Source organism: Ostrea edulis, chromosome 1 (assembly GCF_947568905.1).
Source record: "Ostrea edulis chromosome 1, xbOstEdul1.1, whole genome shotgun sequence".
NCBI lineage: Eukaryota > Metazoa > Mollusca > Bivalvia > Ostreida > Ostreidae > Ostrea > Ostrea edulis.
The window spans coordinates 82,481,564-82,500,383 of NC_079164.1; the positions used below are offsets into that span (position 1 = coordinate 82,481,564).

The window sequence follows — 18,820 nt, forward strand, 5'->3', positions numbered from 1 at the left end:
ATATGAAATGTGTGTAAACATGCACTTTATATTTCTAAGTGTGTGCCCGAAACCAAAATTATGGCTGGAACTAAACTTACATGGGCCGGAACGTAAATTATAGCCCGGAACGAAAATAATAGGTATGTAGTGATCTGTAAGTAAATTATGCCACACCGGACGACTCATGCACTTTTAATAATATCATTTCAATTTGATGACCAGACAACATAGTAAAATAGTAACTTGTTGAATATCTTTTTATTTCCAACAATAGAGTATTGAATAAATATCCCAAGATAGCAAAATAACGTTTCGATAACATTATATACATCGCAGTTTCCAGTTTACCAAATCAAACGCTTCCAAGACTATCCATAAGTGCAACTCGGCTTTATATACATATATTTTATAGTAATTACAGGAAAATTTTCTCATTATGATGAGATCTTTTCTCGTAATTTCGAGATAATTGTCTCGTAATTATGTGATATTTTCTCGTAATTACGAGATAATGAAATGTGAATATATTTCTTTACATGACACTAACAGACGTTCGTACTATAGTAAAACTGAATTACTGAAATAATTCCAAGAATTCCCTTCGTCTCGAAAACGAGGGTCAAAATATCGATTCAACCGTGATAATTTGTCATTCATTCAACGGCGTAGTTGCGAGGAGGGTGTGTGAGGAAATAAGCAAGTGGTCTGTGGGCCGAGAGGGTCCAGGTCAATGTCCTAATGGGGACCAGTGGGAGCTAGAAGCCCCGGGATTTTGGCATTTATCATGTATGTTGAATCTTGTCTAGCTAAAATGTATTGTAGTAAAAATTCCAGCAAACAAATAGAATACAACTGTATTACCTAGTGGAAGCCAGGGGGCAGCAGTCCTGGGCTTTAGTATCTATTGCATTGTGTATTATGCCTGGCTAAGATATTCCGCGATTTGGATTGGGAAGGGGGGGGGGGGTAAGAGCGAACCTCTGAAGATTTTAGCATGAATTGTATGGTGTTCATTATTTTTTTCTGGCTGCCTAAAGAAACTTCTCCAGAACCACTGGGCCAATTTCAACCACGCTCGGCCAAAATTCTCCTTGGATGAAGGGCTTTCAAGTTTGTTCACATGAAGGGCCATGCCTCCTTCAAAGGGGAGATAATCATAAAATGCAAAAATAAGGTGGGGTCATTTTAAAATCTTCTTATCAAGAACCACTGCGCTAGAAAAATACAAATTTACATGAAAGCTTCCTGACATAGTGCAGATTCAAGTTTGTTAAAATCATGGCCCCTGGGGGTAAGTTGGGGCCACAATAGGGGATTAAAGTTTTACATGCGAATATATAGGGAAAATCTTTAAATATTGGCCAAGGTGATTTGGGTGAGCGATGTGGTCCATGGGCCTCTTGTTTTGATAAGGAATTGTTGCGCATTATACGTTGTTTAGTGCAGTCTGTCAAAAGGTCACGGTCATTGTTACCGTAACGATGGTATGTGACAAAATGTCGATTTTTGATACACCTCGTCACCTGCATGCCAAATGTAACACACCTGCGTATGTCAAAAGATGAAAGTATGTTGACACAAATGAGGTTAGCTGAGAAAAATATGCACAAGTCATTTTAAAAACCTTCAAGTAAAACATCAATGTAATGAAAGTGAAACCGGGTGGAAAATAGAAAGGTTTACTCCGGTCCGTGATGAATCTTGACAATTGTTTATAGCGACGATAGTAATGATGATACCGAGCGAAGCTCGGACGGGCCGAAGGCCCGTCCGCGAAGCAAGGCTCTAAAGGTAACACGTATGTAAAAGAAAAAAGTCAAAATTAGCAAAAGAAAAAGAGATAATCTCTATATACGTTCACTGAAATTTTCGTGATCCATATGGGCGCCGCCATTTATTTTTTCATTACCTGCTTCAACAGTTATTCGTGTTTTATTTTGAATGCCAATAATAGAAGACTCTAACGTGCAATTCGTAATTTACACACTCAGTTTGTTCAAAGTGAATAGTATAATTATCATTGGTACAGGTTTTAGCAAATAAATACATATAAAATCGTAATACGACTAAATAGAAGAACGAGTTCATGAGTTTCTTTGAATAAGAATATACGATAAAATTACGGTTACTTTTTAACCCTTTTGAATTTATTGGTTAATTTTGTTTAGTTTTAACGGCCTTTTTCATTGCATACGGAATGTATTATTGTTGTTTATAATTGTTTGCTTTGAAAAAGAGAAAAAAAGTCGAGGATAAATGTGACGTCACAATGCACAGTTTACGTCGCCTTGCGTTTTATTTCCCGCGTTCAATGAATAGGCGGATCATGTAAAACTGTTGTCCCCATATAAACTCCTTTAATATTGAGATGTTACTGGGTGTTTAGCGCAAGGAAATTTCATTCAAAATATATATTTTTAAATGAATCATAATATACCGTACTTAACGGAATTATGATTACCACTTGGGACACTCCAATGACCATTACGTACATGCTTCGCTCGGTCTAACGGTCACACCGTATACATATTAGCGACGATAATGACTAGCGTACAATATCAAGAGTTCCTAATAAACACAAAATTAATAAATTAAATTCTCATCAATAATTTGACTTTAGCGTCAAGGTCATATAGATATGTCACAGTAATACGCGACATATGATGCACCCATATATGCCAAAAATTCTAAGTTTAAAAAGTTCTAGAGTGAGCACAAGGACGCTGCCATTTTTTCTTGATGTGTGCAACACATTGCGTGATGGTGTTCGTAAAGAAGACAAAGGTGTGTTAAAAACCAATAGTTTGTCCGGCTATAGTTGAGGTGAAAGGTAAATATTGAAGGCGGGTTATAGATGATAGAACCACATATCATCTATACAGATTGAATAACTATCATGAACCTTTGTCAAACGATAACAAAAATATTAAACGGACATGGGTCGACGAGAACAGCAATTACTATATTTGTCCCCTTAATGACAGACGTCGAGGCTGGATACCGTATATACCCTTACAAATTACGAGGTTCATTTGCACTTCCCGTCGCCGCTCGTAAAGGTATCATATTTCATGCAGAACGACGTTATTTTGACGACAATGTGAGTTTAAGTTCATGGATGTGACAATTTCTGATATTACACGAGATCTATTGTCGACTCTACGGCCCGGGTGGCTAACTGACAAGTAGAGCATATATTATTGATAGCGACAGAGCGACAACGAGATTTGTCTGTGTAATAGCGACAGAGCGACAACGAGAATTGTCTGTGTAATAGCGACAGGGCGACAACGATATTTGTCTTATTGTTGTGCGTCCCATTCGAGAAATTTTCACCGTACAGAGACATCACGAGCTACAGGAGAAGCCTCTCACTTCTTTGACATATGAATGACACTCGAGGCAGTGGGGGATCTTTATTATACCAACGCCTACAGTGACACGGGAACACAATGTTAGGCTTCTATATCGTTACATTAAATCCCGGCCAGTTCTAACATTAAAATGGTAAAAACTGAGAAACACATTAAGAGACTACGAAATTCCAGAAACTTTTTTTTGGTACTTATATGCCATTGCGTCATCTAATAGTCGATCATTAATTCTACCATGGCCGGCCATTAGCTTAACCATTGTTGCGACTAGGGGTTTATTGGAGATTTTATACCTTGACGCCATGTTCAAAGGATGTATATGTTACAAAAGAATAGATTTGGAGGAAAATGATCCCCGTGATATCGAGATATTAGTTGAAAATAAAAACCGTCCTCTTTGGAGATTATGCCAGGTTTCAATTTGTTATTTTAAAGGAAATGGACTCACAAAATCGAAGAGATTACTCTCCAACAAATTCCTTCTACACGGTTAGTGTTTTTCAATTCTATGAAAAGAGAGAGAGAGAGAGAGAGAGAGAGAGAGAGGATTGATCACATCTTTGGAAACTAGGATATGATAATACCAAGCATAACATACAGTGCGGTCACGTAGGAAGAAATTTCGGGGGGAGGAGTCATACTCTTGGACAACTTTTCACATATTCTGTATGTGACATTTCTTCTCTGTACGACCTGTTTTGTTTTGCTGGCTGTTCTGGAAGTTTCTCAGACGTTTCCACCGGATTACGATAATTCTGGAAGTTTCTCAGACGTTTCCACCGGATTACGATAATTCTGGAAGTTTCTCAGACATTTCCACCAGATTACTGTAATTCTGGAAGTTTCTCAAACGTTTTCACCAGATTACTGTAATTCTGGAAGTTTCTAAGACGTTTCCACCAGATTACTGTAATTCTGGAAGTTTCTCAGATGTTTCCATCAGATTACTGTAATTCTGGAAGTTTCTCAGACGTTTCCACCGGATTACGATAATTCTGGAAGTTTCTCAGACGTTTTCACCGGATTACGATAATTCTGGAAGTTTCTCAGACGTTTTCACCGGATTACGATAATTCTGGAAGTTTCTCAGACGTTTCCACCGGATTACGATAATTCTGGAAGTTTCTCAGACGTTTCCACCGGATTACTGTAATTCTGGAAGTTTCTCAAACGTTTTCACCAGATTACTGTAATTCTGGAAGTTTCTCAAACGTTTTCACCAGATTACTGTAATTCTGGAAGTTTCTCAGACGTTTCCACCGGATTACTGTAATTCTGGAAGTTTCTAAGACGTTTCCACCAGATTACTGTAATTCTGGAAGTTTCTCAGATGTTTCCATCAGATTACTGTAATTCTGGAAGTTTCTCAGACGTTTCCACCAGATTACGATAATTCTGGAAGTTTCTCAGACGTTTTCACCGGATTACGATAATTCTGGAAGTTTCTCAGACGTTTTCACCGGATTACGATAATTCTGGAAGTTTCTCAGACGTTTCCACCGGATTACGATAATTCTGGAAGTTTCTCAGACGTTTCCACCGGATTACGATAATTCTGGAAGTTTCTCAGACGTTTCCATCAGATTACTGTAATTCTGGAAGTTTCTCAGACGTTTTCACCGGATTACGATAATTCTGGAAGTTTCTCAGACGTTTTCACCAGATTACTGTAATTCTGGAAGTTTCTCAGACGTTTCCATCAGATTACTGTAATTCTGGAAGTTTCTCAGACGTTTCCACGAGATTACGGTAATTCTGGAAGTTTCTCAGACGTTCCCACCAGATTACGGTAATTCTGGAAGTTTCTCAAGCGTTTTCGCCAGATTACTGTAATTCTGGAAGTTTCTCAGACGTTTCCACCAGATTATGGTAATTCTGGAAGTTTCTCAGACGTTTCCATCAGATTACTGTAATTCTGTTCTCAGACGTTTCCACCAGATTACGGTAATGGTTTTGTAAATTGTAGGCATCCAAGTTCAGCTCGTGTACACATGTACAGTCCCAATTTGAGTTGGACATAAAAAAGTTCGCGATTGAACTGCCTAGAAACTCGAAGTGCATTGGAGAAAAAAAATTGCATTCCAGCAACCTCTTATTATTTGAATATACATATATTTCTCACTTGTAAAGTTTACTTTAAAGGGTTTACATTGAAAAAAAAATGTGGAAGGGGGGTACCCTCTTCCCAAACTTTATGCCAAAAAAAGCATATATTTTTCTATTTTTCTTTTAAATTGAACAGATGTTTCAACTGAACATTTTATGCACTCGTCTTTTGACGGGTCGTATGTGTAGGCTTTCTCGTTCGTACGCTTGTTCGGCCGTCTGTTTGCTTTTTCTTGCCCGGGTCATATCTTTCACACAGTGACGCCCAAGACTATCAAACCTAGTTGATAATTCTGTTTGTTTGTGTGTGTGCATGTGTGTGTGTGTGTGTGTGTTGCAACTCAAATATTAATTACTGTGGCCTCACTTGGGCATTTTATGGCTATACACAAACAAATATTTTGAGCACCGTAAGGCCCAGGACTATCAAATCTGGTCAACTGATGCATCTGGGGGAAAGGGTGTGTTGCGACTCAAAAGTAGGTCACTGTGACCTCATTTTTGAATCTTATAGCTATACATATACAAATCGTGTCCGGATCAAATCTTGATTATTGTGAGGCCTACGACAATCAAAGTTGGTCAGTTAATACATTTTGGAGGGAATGTATGTCACGACCCCAAAGTAGGTCACTGTCTGTGGCCTCATTTTTTAGTTGCAGTTTACTGTGTCACAGCTTGTGACTTCAAGATACACATCATGTACCCGGTACATATTCTTCCAGACGGTCGTATAGTGTACCATAGTCGGGCATTTTATTTCCAAAATTTATTTGATATATATACGGTGGTATATTAACCTGCACGCGAGATATCATGTGCGCACGACATAATTAAAAAAAAAAATAATCGCGTATCCTAAATATATCACTCTACTTAAGTCTTCATGAATCGGAGAAATCCACCGCAAAGAAGTAAATGTCCTATAGTCCAGTCAAATTAAAAATTAAACTTTACCTAATTGCAACAGAATTTTTATTAATACAGACATAATGTATAAGTAAAAAGGAATATCTGATAAAAAAAATCCACCGATTTCTATCGAGCCGTTTCAGAGAATTCAAAATAATTATTTCGCGTAATATTTGTTCAAAACCGATGTCCTGAGTGATATTCCATACTTGATTTTCCATTGCGACGTCATGAGATGTCGCATCTCGTTTTGTCGTGCCGTCAATTTTTCGTTACTTCTGGAATATGAGAGGTGATTTTAAACAGAAATCGTTTTTCTCTCAAATTTTCATTCCGTCTTCTTCTCATCCCAAACAAATGACAATGGACCAATGGAGTTAATCCCAAACACATGACAATGGACCAATGGAGTTAATCCCAAACATATGACAATGGACCAATGAGGTTTTGTTCATCAGCCGTTTGAAATCCAGAATCTTTTTCATTAGTCGATCCCGAGAGAGAGAGAGAGAGAGAGAGAGAGAGAGGGAGAGAGAGAGAGAGAGAGAGATCTTCTTGATTATAATAGTAAACATATTTTATTAATCACGTCTTCCTGACTGAAAATGAGTGGACGTTAAACCTCGAGATGAAAGATCGATGACGAATTATATTTCTATTTGCTTGTCTCTTTATCAAGTTGGTCATACAACTTTTGAGCTATATACAGAATAAAGAGACATCTTGTTTGGTGAACTTGGTGATTAAGGTCAAAACCATGTGACTATCAAAGTCATTCATCAAGGTGAGGGTCAACGTAGCAATGCCGAGATGTTTCACATACATCTAGAATAATTGATCTGTAAGAGATAGAAGGGGGTGGGGGTGGGGCTAAACGGGCCTAATCCCGCCTCTATATACATGTATACCCTTTTAAATATATGTATACCCTTTTAAATATACTGACATAGTTTATACACTGTCCTTTCTTCCTCGTATACGTAAAGATGAGTTTTTTAAATCTTGTATTTTAGTCTTAATCTGTTTCATTTGTAGACTTTGAACAACAGTATATCATAAAACTCAGATATAGAAGAAAACGAAGGTCTTCCAAAGAAGTCTCAGCTAGTGTACAAAGAATAAAACAAGCATTCTGATAGTATTGCATGGCAATACATAGTCCCTCTACTGGCAGAAAAATATTTTGAGGAGGGGAAAAAAATATGAAAGAAAAGTGCGGATTGAGTATTTGGTTAATTTTCTAAGTTCAAGGGCTCTAACTCGGGAAAAAAAAATAAACGGACCGGAACAAAATTCAAACTTGATCTGTAACTTATCATGGTAAAGCAATGTACCAAATATCAAATGGATATTTGCAAGCACGACGAAAAATGAAGTTGCAGAAAACTTATTTTCTAAATCTAAGGGACATAATTCAGCTAAAAATCAATGTAGGTCTACCGGAACAAAATTAGAACCTGACCTGTAACTAGTCACGGTAAAGCAATCTACCAAACATCAAATGAACATCTGCAAGCATGACGAAGAAAAATGCGAAAAACTGATTTGCCGGACCGACAGACGGACGCAGTGCGCACCCTTAGAAAATTCCCTCCGCCTCCGCCGGTAGGGGACTAAGAAAGCTTTAAAGAAAACTATGGTGTTCATGCAGTGTTTACTGAGATGCAGACCCCTTGGTCTGCTGTACAATTGCACACTGGTCACAGTGTTAACGGTGCCAAGTAGAATATTGTCAGGGTGGGGTTCAAAAGCTGTATCCGCCACAGTGAACACAATCTCGTTAAAATCAGATATTTGATCCGCTCCATCAAAGATCTGATTTTAATCAGATTACAATGAGCATTGACAAGGATATAGAATATATGTAGCCTATGACGGTGATTTATTTCCTTGTTAAAAAACTTCATCAAAGTGACCACTATCTTCAAATGATACATACTTCTTTTTAAAGGAGCTAAGTAGAACCCGTTTGTTAAAAATGTCATGTTTTATACCATCTAACAAAATTTTCTGTAATTTGTTTTCTTTAAATTTCTAATTAGTAATATATATATAGTGTAGCTGTTTTCTTAAAACAGAAAAGATCTTTATATTATCTGTATGTCTTTATCTAACAAGTACTTGATAGTTTTTCAAGGAGACTGATAAAAAAAAATTACAGGTGTCAAATATATGATAACTTAGTACCTACCTAGCATGTTCAGTCTCCAGTTTATCATTATGTGTGTGTGTGTGTGTGTGTGTGTGTGTGTGATAGAACAATACCGACAGGTCAAAAACACCAAATCAAAATATATCCATTTGAATAGGTCTATGAATGAGCGTTTATTTGCTAAAGTGATTACCTAAGTAGCAGAAAGGTGTCGAAATGCGAAAAAATAAGATATAATTTACCAAAAAAATGCATACTGACAAATCCTCTCCTAATTCTATAATAAATAGAGATATCATTATATAGGCCTAGTCACGAGAGGTGGATCTCGTTTTTCATAAGGCGTAAATCAATAATCGGATAATTCAAGTCTTAAAGTCACAAGTTAATTGAAAGAAAGATAAATAAGTCAATATTTTTCGTGTATCTAAATCACATGTTTGTTTAATCTTTCCTCGACATTCCAATGCTACATTATTTCGGTGTAGCGGACCGCGGAGGAAAAAAATGAATCAATTGAGTTGTTCGGCCATATTGTATTTGTTCCGCCATTAGAAAGAGTGGTTGTGTTTTGACTCTACTTCGATATGGATTCCTGTTTATGTTATGTGTGATTTGGGGTTATGTATACCTTTCCCAGTATCTATTGACTATTCCATGTCAATTAATGAGGATGACTTTTGTCTCCTGACAAAAATATATCGATGGAGGGCGATCAAAGAAAACAACAGCGCTTCACAAAACGCCGCGAAAGAGTGCACAGCAAGTTAGACCCGGACGGGGGCAAGGATGAAATGGACAGTTCTCCCTCTCGGTCGGATGGGGACAAACCCAGGGCCAAGCCACCCCGACGCCGGAGGAACCGATCTCACTCTCATGACGAGGATATCATCGATGGATTCGCCATCCTCAGTTTTAAATCTTTAGAAGATTTAGTAAGTTTTTTTCTTCTTCATCTGCACACGGTATTTAGGCCTACTTAAACATGTTTTAATTCTACAGTCTTTATCTTTTCGTCTTAACATAGCTTTGAAATTACAGTAAATTTGGTTGTGGATTGGTAAACCAACAGATGTTTATGGAATGAAGATGTAATTTAATCCGAGATTCCTCTGACCATTATTCATGGTCCCACCCCAGAATTGTAAAGGGAGTTATCTAGTGTGTCTTATGGTCACGTATTTGTTGGTTCGGCTTAATGTAACTTGTTCTGAACAAACCTTCCATAAATGAATGTTATTGTATACTTGCCTAGATAATCCTGAATTTCACAATCAGCTGATGATACCAGTCAGTACTGATTAATTATCTTGTGTATTGAGCTACTACCAGCATGGAGTGAATCAATTATTCTACTGTCACATTCTTTTGACTTCAGTCTGCAGATATATGTAAATGACCATTGAACACACTGAATGGCAGGCTGACTTTGATTTATATTAATATTGTGCACGATGATATCCAATAGATAATGATATGTTTTTAAAATTTGTTATCATACAAAGGTCTCTTCAAGCTTGTCAACATGTTTTACAAACACTTTGAATTTTATTCACGCAGTAATGAGTCCAATACATTAATTGTTTGTAGTTAGAAAAAAGCCTGTAATAATTGTTATATGTTATACCTGTGCAGTGTGCTTTGTGCATTAAGTTGTCACCAGCAAATGTGTAAGACATAAAATGAGCAAGATATAAACATCTAGATGCTAAATGATATCGCTTTTATCAAGTTCAACAGACTATATACAAAAACCTGTGTCATCATTATCATGATAAAGTCATTTGGCTGATTATATTTAATTTTTTTGCATTTTGCAAAATGTCGTCAGTTACTCTTTATGGAGCTATTGGGTCATTGCCATGGAGCTAATTATAAAATTTTGAGACCACTAATAAACAGTACTTATATTATGAGTAAATGCAAAACTCTTTTTCCCTGGAAGAGAAAATTTGCCGTACTATGTACAGTGACAGACAAATATAAATGATGGGATCAGATGAGTTCGCTGAACCTTCTCTCTGTAATAGTATTGAAAGACCTGCGGTAAATGTGAACAATTACTAGAACAAAGAAATTAGTACCTTGTGTATGTGTGTAGTTGCTGAATGGTCACATTTATGAGTTCAGTTTTTATGAGTTGATGATAATGTATGTAACGATTTCTTCCCTGATTGCACAGAAAGATTTTTAATTTATCAAACCACAAATTTCCTCTTCATGTTGTTCTGAAGTGTAGCAACTCGAGTACATCACAATTTCATATTGCAGAATATATATGGTGTATGCATTATTTGATCATTTTGATAAACAGGCATACAGATGACAAAGCCTCTTGTGTTATTTTGTGTAAATGTTTTCAGATTACTGAAACATGCATCCAAAGCACCTATAGTAGTTCACGGAATAGGCAATACTTAAAGTTAATTGATTTGTGCATGCATGCTATGTCAACAACACAAAAAGAAAGTCAAACAATTTTTATCCTTAGTATTTTTCTTGTAGAACAACTTGATGAAACCCTCCAAAACCATTGAACTCAAAAACCAGAAGAATGATTTTGTTAAAAGAAAGAAAAAGAAGAAGAGAATAAAGGTAAAAATGATATTTTTGATTGCATGTCATCTGAAGAATGTTACATAACAAGACTGTGATTATGTTATGAAGCACAAAAGACCTGAATTGTTAAGCTTTAACCTCCAAAATAAACATTGTACTTTGTCACAACATCTGACAAATGCTGGATTTAAGCATTGTTGATGAGGGGTCATTTTAAAAAAGAAAAATATCAATTGTTAGCAGGTGAAAAATGCAGATCTAGCATGCTTTGAATTATAAACATATGGTTTTCGTTATTAGATTTTTTATAGAGGAAATTGAGGAGTTTAAGGAGAGAAAATATTTAATGATTCAGTAGAAGGTGGTTATTGACACAAGTTTCTAATTTTTTGTCGTGGATTTTCCATTGAGATTTTGTTTGATTAGGAGTACTTGTACATTGTGAGAGCTAGTTAACTCGGGACTCAAGTCGATTCATGTTTAAAAATTTGTCATTCCAACGAATCCTGTGAAAATTAAAGAATGTCAAGGTTCTTATAACCATTCCAGGAATACCAATTTATTATACTCTCACCAATATTTTCCCTCTGAGTCATTAACTGGTTTTTTTTCTCTCAATCAGACTGTCACTGTAATAAATGACATGCAAAGTAGTAACACAAATATGTTTACACATTTTTTATATCACCTGGATTCACCAGGCAAGTATATATGGACAGCATATCGCCACATCACAACATATAATTATATTGGTAGTTTTAATATTACAATCACCAGTATTTGATTTACAAGTTCTGCACCCTCTTTAGCCCCTTTTAAAAGGATTTCTGATTAAGATCACTGCTGTAAGCAACAAGGAGTGACACCGGTATAGAGGAAAAGTCTGTGTCAGAGGGTGGATAATTAAGTAAAGGATGAATTAGTCTGCTCAATACTGGCTGTCAGGGAAAGGACCCACCTAGACATGCAGACAAATGAGCAGCTTACATGCAACTGATAACAGAACCATTTATTTCTGGAACAACAGCATCAACATCTACCGTAAAAAAAACACTGTTATGCTTTCCCTTAACCTTTGTACACAACTGACTACCGAAGTCCTTTTGGTTCGCTTTATAGCAGGGTAGGAGACGTATAGTGTTTAGTCGAATGAGTCAGCAGTGGTTAACACTTGTGCCCCATTTTTTTTTTTTTTTAGCTCATTTTAAAATTGGATTATCTCTTAAATTGCTTCAAAGTAAATTTTTGCTTACTACGTATGCATAGTGTGGATACAAGAATGGTATCCAGGATTAAGAATTGGTAGCTGTGGGCAGCTCTCTAAATGTGCACTTTCAAATCCATTTATTCGACTGTAATGTATTAAGTACCCTACAGGATCTTCAAGTAGTTTGACACCCGTAGATTTAAAATGTTGCTTCAGTATTTTTCTCATTCATAGTCTTTTGTGCTTGAGTTAGCTTTAATTACTGAATGTGTACATTGTACTTACATCAGAGAAATTCTGCTGTGGCAAGAAAGGAGTGAATATTATCAAATCTGATAGGAATTGGGTGTCTTGTTTCATCAGTATTATGTATTTTTGCTGGTAGCGGGTACTTGACAGCATTATTTTACTGGGTATCACTCTGTTGCATGTTGTAATTTATTATAATGTTTCTGTTGTATTCTATTCTGTACATTAGATACATGGTATGGGTCTATGGATTAGTGTCAATATTATTCAAAATTCAATCAGGGGCATGTTGGCTTTTCTATAAAAAAAAATTTTGAGGACAGGGATGACATAATTTGGTGTGAGAAAATTAGGGGAGTTAATTAGAATACAGCTACATTAGCAGAGAGTGATGATATATTAATTGCTGGAGATGAAAATAAAAGACATAAATTGAAATCAGTGTCATAAAATGGGATACTTGGATTGGAAGTTAAGCCCGTCTGACAGCCTGAGATGATATGTTTCTCAGGTGGGCGGGGATGAAATTTCATACGATAGCCCTGCTGTTGGGCTAATTTTAACAGTACAACAACAAATACCACAAATCAGTCTTATTAGTAAGTTCATTCATTTAAGACAATAAACATCACCGAAGTTAAAATCAGGACTGGCAGATTTTGGACATGAGTGTTACCAGTCTTGTGACTAGCTCATAATTTCATACAGTTATCCAAACCTCGGCCAAAAATAACGAAACTTGCATTTTGACAGGCGATGTATATATATCAATGTGTGAGTTCTTCATATTTGTGCACACTTTGGATTTCTGTTCTTACTTTGGATCTGGAAATTTTAACCTTTATGCACACTTTGCATGTGGAAATTTCAACCTTTGTGCAGACTTTGGATCTGGAATTGTAACCTTTGTGTCAACTTTGGATTCTGGAAATTTCAACCTTTGTGCATATACTTTGGATCTGGAAATTTAAACTTTGTGCACACTTTCACACATGCCAACTTCTAAAAATCTCCATGGGGGATTTAGCGCATGACGACCTTTTTTTTTTCAAAGCTGTAAATTCGTGACATTCTGTTGTGAAAATAAATATTTGTCTTTTCAAAGAAAATATCAATCTAATCATTGTACATGTATCATTAACACAACATCATGTGTGTTTGAGCATTAACTTCAACAAAACTAAAAAAAAATTAAAGCACACTTTGAAAGATAAATAAAATTATTTTATTAAAATCATCAACTATTCAGCAAAACGTTAAAGATAGCACACTTTGAAAGATAAATAAAATTATTCTATTAAAATCATCAACTATTCAGCAAAACGTTAAAGATAAACTTATACATCCCCTTCAACAATAAGTTACATACATATTATTGATACTTAAAGTTGCATCCTAAAGGCCATCTTGCTGTCTGTTAACATGACCTTAAAGAGTCTGGTGGAACAATCTGCATTACAACCAGAAAAGGAGTGTTCTGCCCTGCCACACAGTTTGCGAACAAAACCTTTGCACCCATGACATCTGAAATAATTACCATAGAAAAAAAATCATCAAAATATATTTTTGGATTGTAAATTAAGGCTATACTTGCTAATATCAAATTCAACATTGAAATTTCACTGGCTAAAGTACAAACTGATGCTAATTGCATATCACAAAGTGTATTGAATACTAGACCCCCCTATGATTTTATGATACATCACTATAGATTCGGATATATATAATTGAAAAAATATATTTGGATATATTGCATATCTTGGATGCTGTCAGCCATTCTGAAAGGCGAAAATTCGGAGTGTCCGATTGTTTGGTGGTGTAACTGTCATCGTTGTCGATCACGTTTGTGTAAAGAATATGCCATGACGAAATCCGTCTTCCCGATTAAATTAATTACTATTAAAAACATGCTCCTCACTGTCCAATAAACACCCTGATACAGGCAGACAAGGTAAATTACACCATTCTGATGCCATGGGACACAGGTAAACAGCCATGATTGACTATTGTCCTGATTTCTGATTGGCTAGCCACAAAGAAATGGTGCAAGATTTCAAATTCGGGTTGGAAATTTGGGTTTGTTGTTGTAAATCGGGGAACAATTTTTACAAAATCAGGATTTCTGGGAGTTTTGCTTTTCCGATTGGGAAAGCGGGAATCATGCTTTAAATCGGGAAAATCTTGCCTAAATTGGGAAAGTTGGCATGTATGCACTTTGGATCAGGAAATTTTAACTTCTATGCACACTTTGGATCTGGAAAGTTTTATTTGGCAATACAGTCAAATTTCGTTATATCAACCCAATAAGAGGGGGAGGGGTGGCAGATTATAATATTGGAAATATCCAAGGGTTCAAAATATTGAGGCTAAAATACATAAAGAAAACTTAGAACTTTGGAACTTTAATGACATATCCATGTTATTAGCTCTTCTGAGCCGAAGGCTCAAAGAGCAATTATATGGCCATATGTGCGGTGTGGGTCAACTTTTTGGAAAAAGGGCTATATCTCAAGAACCCCTTGGCCAATTTTTGTCAAATTTGTCACAGGGTATCCTTGGCCCAAGGGCTTTCATTTGTACTAAAACTAGGGTTGTGACCTTTAACAAGGGGAGATAATTAGGAAAATGCAAACAAAAGTAGTGGTTGCTAAAAAATCTTCTTCTCAAGAACCACTGGGCAAATTATCACCAAACTTATGCATAAGGATGATGATATATTTGAATACTATTTGACTTGTCAGTTGATGCATCTTGAGTCTTCAGTGTGTCGACCAAAAGTAGGTCACCGTGACTTACTTTTGGACAGTTACATTTAAATTTTCAGGTACTATTTGACTTAACATCATCAAACTTTGTTAATTGATGAATCTTGGTTAGTGAGAATTTTTGCCTGTTCTACAATGTATCAGAAGAACGATTCTAGGCCCATGGGCCTCTTGTTCAAAATATTGATGTTCGAGACACTGAAGTTCAACTGCATTTTTTGTGAGAATGATGTTGTCAATGTGCCAGAAGAAATGTTTGTGAACGATATATATTTCATATTAATAAATTATTTGAAATATTGAGGTAAATAAGTTTTTGCAAGTATGTAATATTGCAAGATTATGGGAAAATAAAATCCCTGTGAGCATGCAGGAACTGAAATAAGTGATGGAGGTTCTGGGTCATGGTTATAAGGCACTGGTACAATCAAGAATTCTTACTGCTACAGCTCAGAATGCAGAGCTTCGGTCCAAATTTGTTTCACTTCACCTACAGCTGGTTGTGTTTTTATGAGTGAAAAAGTCTCAGATGGGACATTTATGGAAACAAACAAAAATAGTTTCTTCACAATACACAAATCTCATGCTCATTATAAGTATAGAATTAAATGAGATTTAATTAATTAAGGAATGAAAGAAATTTTTATTTGTTTTATACAATATGAAGTAAGTTGGGTCAGTTTACGCATCATAAACTGCAAATCGGTTTATAAAATTGTGTAAGCTGTCCTAACTTCATACTTTATATTATATAAAACAAATAAAAATTACTTTCATTCCTTGTAATTTAATTTAGTAAACCTTGTTTGATGTTCTTTGATGAATAATTCTAAAGAAAATATTAATTTTATATGACGCGGACCAATATCGCAGTAGCAACAAAATGGAATTAACTGAACGGCCAAACATATTGATCAACGTCATTCCTATAACGTCATATGGCGCAACTAAGGGCAACTTATACGTTTTATAAAAAATGTTGATAAAGTTGAATGAACCAATCAAATTGCATGCCACAAGTAAAATTAAATAAATCTTTTGAATTTACCCAGACAAAGGGACAGAAAGTCTTTTAATTAAAGGAAAACCCTGATATGTTCTGTATATCTACATGTATATGTATAGTTTTATTATAGCAGAGTCTAAACCATCTGATTCTTGCACCATTATACATACATGTATAATAATACAGATTATATATGCATTCTCATAAGTTATTTTGGTGTGTACTTTTTGTTTTTTAAAAGTATTTAACTTAAGATTTGCTTGTTCAAATTTAAGAAATCGCGCATTATGTTACTGGAAATGTGTACATGAACTGAACCTGTACAATGTGCTTTTGTCAGTTTGTTATTTTGCAAACTCACATTTATTGAATTTTGACATTTTACTGGATGATTTAAAAGGGCAAAATGATGATTACATTATGTTTTAAATGCATATAGCATGTCTTTCCATATTTTAAAGAATAATTAGTATTGTAACAAATTAACAGCATTCTTCATCATACAATGAATTTATCCTTCAAATCTTTTAAGTTTATATCAAGAGTTGAATTTGATATGTAAAAGGATGTGAATTCAAAAAAAAAAAAAATGCTGTTAGATGGATACATGGCCAGTTATTAAAACCACATTCTTTATGCTAGTTCAAACCAGGACAAAAAAGTTTGTCATTTGAAATGGTAGGGCCTTGCAAAATTTTGGGCTTAAATGTTTGGTACTTTCGACACTATAATATGCTGGTGTAATATCGTAGTGGACAAGTGTGAAGGGAAGCTCATGAAATGACAAACTTTACAGACAGGTGATCTGAGAGTCTACTCATCCTAAACACCTTGGGGGTGAAAATTTGGACCTACACAATGCAGATGAGGTGCCATGTTCAATATACAACATACAAAACAATAGATTAATTAACACTACTGACAATCCATGGGTTGGCATCTTGGCAGCCTACCCCATAAAAATCGTTTTGCCACCAAAGTTTGGAATGTATTTTGGATTTTAGTGGCATTACTGAAGTTTTTTTTGTTTTGAATTATCCTTGAAAATATCAACTGCCAAAGAAGCCAAAATGGAAAAACTGGACATTGGATTGATAAATGATGGAGAGGCAGCTTGATAGAACAGAGAAAATGCAAGCCTCCGCGTCTCTGATCTTTTTTTTTGTTGAGGGAAGCAGTGGATATTTATATTTTTATAGTGAAGTTATTGTTGAGATAATCCTTGTGAGAGCCTCATCACTATGCATCAGGTGCTGTGTAGATTTTTTTTTTACTGGTTCCTCAGTATTGCTGGTTAGATTAATTAATTCTGTTCATGTGAACCAAGCAAGGAAATGTGTCATGTTCCTTTCTGCTCATAAGTTCTAAATTTCCATCGTTCTTGTCTGGCTGAAACTGACTAACAGCGACTACATTGAACAAATGAAAGCTTATTTTGTCATCCCAGGTTCATTTGTTGAAATTCTATAGAGAAAGGAAAATGATAAAATGGTAGCTGCTCTGGCTTTGTTAAACTAAGAGGGATAGGGGATTGAAATTCTGTGTGGTTATTACTATTAAATTGAAAAACTAGAGTCCATTGTGATAAGTCTACCAGATCAGATGCTTCTATGTTTAAACGAGCCCCTCCTCCTACTGCATGATGCACCCTCACAATGCTAGTGACATGCAATACCATATTTGCCATAATAAGCATCCTTGATTTTTCAGATGATTTGACAAAAAAGGATGTTAGTATTAATCCAGACCGAATTCAATGCTTGATTATTGGCTGGTTTGATATGTATCTCGATATCGCTTTTCCTGTTTGATACTATAATTATTTTACAGATTTATATCGCAGTAAGCCAACAGAAATTTAGGGAAGTTTTAAAGAAAATGTGTAAAATTTATATTTTACGTAAAACAACCTTTTGAAACATTGAATCTGCTGCCCGCTATTGCCATCAGTTCCACCGTCTGATAATCGTTGATATGAAAATGTCAACCATGATTATGATACTGCTTATAGACCATTTATTTAGAACTACTTTTAAGTGGTGATTAAGCTCTAGCTTACTCCCTTCCATGCAGTTTTGGAAATTTCATGAAAGTATAAGCATTTGTATCAAATTGAATCTGCATAATGCATTAATATAGAATCACCCATGGTTTGTGGTTTGTTATAATTTATATCCAATGAGAATGAGTTGTGTGTTTTCATAGTCCCCGAGCCTTGGCAAGGGGATAAAAAATGCATATATAACGAGTTGGATATAAATCAATTAAAACCACGAACCATAGGAGATGTTACCCCCCCCACCCCCTCCCCCGCCCCGTTTTTACTGTTTGGCCTTCGAAGCCGCATACCACCATGTTGCTACATCTGTACTTCATGTCATCGTTATTACGCAGAAAGAAAAAGTGCCTACTACAATCAAAAACAGATTCATGTTGGAGAAGAGTTTTTTAAATTGTTGAAATTAGAGTACATGAATTTTGACTCTTTAATTGTATTGTTACATTAAT

At 35.6% G+C, this 18,820-nt stretch overlaps 1 protein-coding gene across 4 annotated transcripts in view; it reads left to right on the forward strand.

Annotated features, from left to right (window-relative positions):
• The first annotated feature begins 8,841 nt into the window (after window positions 1-8,841).
• Window positions 8,842-18,820, forward strand: part of LOC125678493 (autism susceptibility gene 2 protein-like) — a 51,048-nt gene continuing 41,069 nt past the window's right edge. For all 4 annotated transcript variants that reach the window (XM_048916985.2, XM_048916992.2, XM_048917001.2 and 1 more), the window contains exons 1-2: window positions 8,842-9,461; window positions 11,032-11,121. In XM_048916985.2, the coding sequence (XP_048772942.1) occupies window positions 9,231-9,461; window positions 11,032-11,121 (321 nt within the window). In that variant the 5' untranslated portion in view covers window positions 8,842-9,230. The remainder of the gene's footprint in view (window positions 9,462-11,031; window positions 11,122-18,820) is intronic.